General features: G+C 32.3%; 1 protein-coding gene across 1 annotated transcript; it reads left to right on the top strand.

The window, feature by feature from the left end:
* The first annotated feature begins 1940 nt into the window (after positions 1-1940).
* LOC112274935 (uncharacterized) lies at positions 1941-4673 on the top strand. Its single transcript, XM_024504791.3, has 3 exons — positions 1941-2738; positions 3051-3231; positions 3766-4673. Exons 1-3 carry the CDS (start codon positions 2511-2513, stop codon positions 4164-4166), a joined length of 810 nt encoding a protein of 269 aa, XP_024360559.1. The 5' UTR covers positions 1941-2510; the 3' UTR covers positions 4167-4673.
* Positions 4674-6311: the final 1638 nt, after the last annotated feature.

The following is a 6311-nucleotide window of genomic DNA, read 5'->3' on the forward strand; positions in this document are numbered from 1 at the left end:
CATCAAATATACAAATGACAATATCATAGACATAGCAAAGAGTTTTAGAAGATAGTTCAATTTTTAATTATATTATAGCTAATGGTTCATAATTATTCATCAAATGGTATTGATGATAAAAATATATAATTGATGCATAAGCAATAATAGGAATGTACTTCTTGCAAAGATTAGATCATTCTAGATCAAAAAATTTGTCAAAAAGAACACTATACATAGTGATCTAATTTGCAATAAATAAAGACCATCTTATTTTTTACCTTATTTAAAAAATACTTCTTATAATTTGCTAATATATTTTTTTAAATATGTCAGTTATAGAATAAGATATTTGAAATAAGAAATATTAATTTAATAGCATTTATCAATGCCAAATTCCTATTATCACCAATGCATATAGATCAAATATCTTCACACATTTACAAAAATTAGATTAATGTCTAACAAAAGAAAGGTTTTTTTTTTTTTTCTTAGAAAAAATCAACAATAATGATAAATGAGATGTTAAAACTTTTCATTACCACAATATGTAAAATAAGCATTCTAAACATGTTTATTTTGTATATATAATTTATAAAAATGGAAGAAGTGTATATTTTTGCAAGTCCAATCTAATTGGAATATACAAAAAATAAAAAAAACTACCTTATTGTATTCATCATATCAATAAGTAAAATAATATTTAATAGCATATAAAGTTTTTGTAAGACAAACAATAGGCAAAAAATATGATGCAATCATTGTTGTTCATTATAAATAGTTTGAACAATAACTTTGCTATTAGAATTGCTCTCTTGTAAGACAATGACAACATTTTTTGACAGAACATTTGCAACAAGCAATAATGGTTTCATTTCTTTTTGTATTAGTTGAAGACATTAAGCAAATGAATGATCTAAAAGAGAAGCAAAAAATCCATGATTATGAAGAGCATTTTGAATACTTGAGTGCCATTCTATACTACCTTATAAATGTCAAGCATGCAATACCAATAGACATTCAATTAACCAACTTGCACTATTTTATTAATAAATATGATTATTTTGCTTATAATGAATTTTGTCTCTATTACACTTGTAATCAATGCAATTTTTGTTAGAGCAACATTTTCAAACAATATATCTTTGACTATATATCAATCTATCTATATTATCTTTTTTTCTTCTATACTTTCAGAATACCCTTCTAGTTGTGTAGACATATGTGCTTCATTTTCTATTACAAAATATAAATACTTCTAGAGTATACAATTTCTACTCTCTTCTTTATATACTACATACAATGTTAAAAATAAAAATCTTTAGTATAGGATTAATAAGAAGAAAATTGAATATATAAAGACTTGTAGAAGTAATAAGGTAAGACAAATGGAAATAACAATTAATAATAGCCATTGGGAACCAATTCTATTGATCATATTTTCCATGATTTTGTTAATCCAATTGCAAATGATTGTTTTAATGATGAACAAGATTTGAACAATCCAAGTGCTAATTTGTGATGATGGGTGGATTGATTTAGTAAAAGTTTAGGTCTATTTGCCATTCCGTTATATATATATATATATATATATATATATATGCATGCATGCATATACATAAAGGAGTGTTGAAAGTATATAAGAACATTACACATATACTTATACTAATTACATTGTTATTAAGTCTATTTTATTACATCAATCTTCTTTTTTGGAATAATATACATACAAAGAAAAATATGATTCTTGTTTATCATTTTACTATGAATATTTGTACAAATAAAAAAATTATAAAAAAAATTATAAAAATTTCATATCAGCAAACCTTTCAGACAAGACAAGCCATCACAACTTTTAAAGTAAACATAAAAACAATGAAAACACTGTCGTCGAGGGGAATCGATCCCATGACGCATCCGGTTGGTGTGCCGGGTTCAAGAGCGTGAGAATAAACGACAGCAGCCACACTTGCTAAAGCACAAGACGGAAACTCCTCGACTCCCCACGAATTGCATCATCGGCTGCGATTTCTTGTGGATTTTATCGCAGGAGCGGACGTCGAACCGCCATGAAAGCTGCACGTTCGGAATATTCACACAATTAGCTCCTGAATGGTACTCCTCTTAGGAGCTGGGAGTCAGTGTGCATGGAGGAAAAGTGAAGAAGCTCGTGATGAAGCGTGAACGATCATCGGCGCCGAGGGGAGAGCGTTTTCCGCCGATTTCCCATCACCATCTGATCTGTGCCTCTACCCTGATGTTGCTGCATCTGTTTCTCAACGTTTAATGGCGACCCAGTTGGTCGAGTTTGCATTCTGGCTTGTTTCTGGACTGTTGTGTAGCGTTGTGAGATGTTGGAGAGGGTTGGCAGAGTGGGAGGATTTGTGCGAGCAGGGATCGTTGGTGAGATTGAGTACCATGTAATTGGTGTGGTGTGATATGGGTTCGGTAAGGTAGAGGCTGCAGAGGCTGTAGGACGCGCGATTATTCCCGGTTGAGAGGGTAGTGTCATTTTTGCACCCACTGCACCAATGGTGCGGGCGGAGATGCACGTCATGGTGTTGACGGCGGAGGATTTGAAAAGAGATGCTGGGTTTAGGAAGATGAGTGTGTACTGCGTGCTGTGGATCGACCCCGCTATGAAGCAATCGACGCGGGTGCATCACAAAGGGGGCCGGTACCCAGAGTGGAACGACGTGCTAGTTTTTAATCTGGGAGAGGATGTGTCGCTATTTCCTCATTCGGTCATCACCATACAGGTTTGCGCTATTCATTTGAACTTGTAGCAGTTCACTTGAGTTTAATATCAGGAGTCAATTCACATATCTCCAAGCAAGTGCATCTAATCTTAGTGGATTCTTTATAGTACCGGTGATCAGCTTTGTTTGTTTAATTATTTGTTTGGTAACTTTTTAACATGCGTTTTAATCGTCTAAAAGATAGTTTTATGTCATATGAAGTCTTCAATGTCAACTCTGCAGTCCTCTCAATTGGGGAATGTTAGACAGGTCCTTGATTAATTGAGCACAAGGGCATTAGTTGACACTGTCTTACATGTTCTGGTGCATCAGGTGTTCAGCCAGGGCAAAAGAAAACAGAAGTTGCTAGGAACCACCTTCCTTCCGTTCGCTGAGATTGCAAGAATAAAAGCAATGAGAGATGATCCTGAGGAGCACGATTGTGTGCAATTGCAGCTGACTACTCCTTCAGGTCAAGCGCAAGGTTACCTCAGCCTTTCCATCAGTCTAATAGGTAATTCTGGACCCATCACTTTCTGGCCTCTTCATCTGTGATTTGCGAATATTTATTATGCCTATCAGTGACAAGTGTGTGTATATGTGTATATGTATGTATGTATATATATATATATATATATGTTATTTTCCTTCTTTTATTTCCTACAAGGAACTTGCCTCATAATGAGTGAGCAATCAGTTGCTGTAATGCATGTATTCTCTTGTATGTAATGCTCCACCCAGCATCCCAAGGAGCACATGAAATATCTCTAATATATACTAACACATGGATATTGAAATCATATTGACCAGGCAAACATGGTTTTAATTTAGAGACAATCTGTAATGAGTAAATGCTGATCCAGACCCCTTCTAGTGAGAGCTACATCTTCAAGTTAGTCTTGGCTACAAACTGTTTAAAATTAACCATAGTTCATAGTGCTTTCCACACATATGCAGGCTTGAACTGAGACTTTGAATGTTTGGTTCTCTCTTCTATTCAATGATTGTGGAATGACATGATAATGTGTCCATTGTCTCTGCCATACAGATAGGAGTGAAGCATTTTCAACCAGTGCATTCTTATCTTTGCATCCAAGTAGCCTACCTGTAATGGGGTATCCTGTGGGCTCACCTATTGACATGGCCCATCACAGCACACCTCAATTTCCATCTGCTCCACCTGAAATGCACCACCAAGTAACCAGCAGCACTTACCAAGCATCAAGCAATGGATTGAATTTTAGTGGGCCTACCCAGCCTGCAGAAGCTGTTCCATATTATCCTCACAATCTGGAAGGGGGCTCAACATATATAGAAACCCCACTGCCCTATCATCCCTTCATGGATAGAAGACCAGCACAGCAGACTGCTGGGAAGATTGCACTGGCATTGTTAGGAGGTGCTATCAGTGGGTTTGTCATTGGAGACATCCTTGGAGTAGTCTTTTGATGGCCATTCAACAAATTCAACAAGCTACTCAGGCTTCCACAATGGACCCCACATGCACAAAGTCAACAATGTTCATGATTCTCATCACCCAGAGGTTGTGCCAATTTCAAGCAATACAGGTGCTCAACACATGCCTTGTTACTCTGCTAGGGACTTGAAGAAATAGCTGCTAGCCTTTCACTTGAAGTGTATAAAATTCTAGAAGAAAATAACCTTTGGTGACTTACTAGATGGGTCATGCCTGCCACCAATGCCATGCATGAGGTGTGTGGCCAACTTATGCTCCAAGTTGCCACTGGCACCCTTTGAAGTTGGGCTACTATTTTGCTGGATAGTTCACAATTATAGAATCAACTCATTTTAGAGCAGGCTTTGACCACAACTGGTGTGGGCCTGCAATGCATCATGATAGGAGATAATCACAATGTTTGAAGGTTTTTGAAATCTGAACTAGATTGGACTATGGTGATTTAAAATAAAAAATAATTTGTGGGGGTATTTGAACTACATTGGCTTCACCACCAAATGTAACAGGGTGCCCATGTGACCATCTCTCTATGTATTATCCCAATAAATGCAGTCAGAAGGAGTTTGCCATTCAGAAGATACACTTTCAACTTCCAGATTTTTTAGTAATATTTTATAAGGAACAGTAGTTCACAACATGCATCTCAAGGATTGATATATCACACATGCATGGAAAACATGACCATTTTGTGAGGATGTTTTCCTGGGACAAAACTTTGACATTGTTTCACACAATTTCATTTTGAGCTGTCAACTAACATTTTATGAGGAAATAGCTTGATCCAATCCTCCAAACCATTTAAAAGTTATGTTAACATCTCAAATTAATAAGAGAGATACATAAAGAAAAAAGAAATCACCAACTAAGATTTTTATTATAAATCTTACATTCAAAAACTGTAAACTAATTCAACTAACAATGGATCTCTTAGCAAATTGGTGAACATGGTCTCAATTTTAAAGGTACGAAAGACAACATATTTAAAAGAATGTCTTTTAATCATTGGCATGAATTTTACTGTTTTATACTAAAATTTATATTAAATAAAACAAATCCAAGTTTACAGGTTCAATCAAGCAATACTATCTGAAAGCAAAAAAATGAAAAAATGAAAAAAAAGAATCAAGGTAAAATATAGTGAAACATTTAAATATCAAATACATTGATAATTATAATACTTTAATTCAATTTTGAGTTGGCATTTAAAGAAATTTTGCATGTAGTAAATAGTGTTGAAACAATCTTTTTAAAATACAAAAAATATCTTTATAAATAGAAATCAATAAAGTACAAAAGCTATTTTTTATTAAAATCACGACTAATAAATATGAAAAAATTGTAGAAATTAGAAGTTAGGATATATTCTATTTTTTGAAAAATTGTGTATATGTATGTATGTACGTATGTATATATATATATATTCAAAACATAATAAAAAATTAGTCAGAATAAGAAATTTTCTGATTAGAGATAATGTTGCATATTGTTACGAAACTCAAAATTTTTTATATTTTTTAAATTTATAAAAAAAATTAAGTAGTATGATATCTTGTGTTTAATATAAATGATTAGGAACTGCACTGTAATAAAATTAAAGAGTTTGGTCTGGAAATAGCTGTATGTAATTCTACAAAGTTTTGTTGATGAATAATTTTTATTAATTAAATAATTTTGCCAATTAATAGAAGCTATTTTATCTGTTAATATAAAATTTTGCATATATATTATATATTTTTATTATATTAATAATTTTTTAAAATTATGCATTAAAATTAATAGATTTTTAATTTTTCTTTAAATATTTAGAAAAAAATTATAATTTATTATGAAAATTTTAAATAACTCATAAGTACAAGTTCAAAGATTTTTTTTTTTTTTTTTTTTTTTTTTTTGCAGAGGAAGATTTTATGAATAAAAATAAAACCATCAAATTTAATCACAATATAATTTAAATTTTAGGAGCTTACCTAAAAATTTTGCTACCATGTTTTTAAATGCCATTACAAGTTTCTTAAAGAAAAAAGGTTTACCTATACATGCTTCTCTTTTTTTTTTTTTTTTTTTAGTATGTAAAATGTGTAAATTTAAATACAAAGTAGAATAAATAAATTTAATAT

The sequence above is a fragment of the Physcomitrium patens genome, chromosome 22 (genome assembly GCF_059467195.1).
Source record: "Physcomitrium patens ecotype Gransden chromosome 22, ASM5946719v1, whole genome shotgun sequence".
NCBI lineage: Eukaryota > Viridiplantae > Streptophyta > Bryopsida > Funariales > Funariaceae > Physcomitrium > Physcomitrium patens.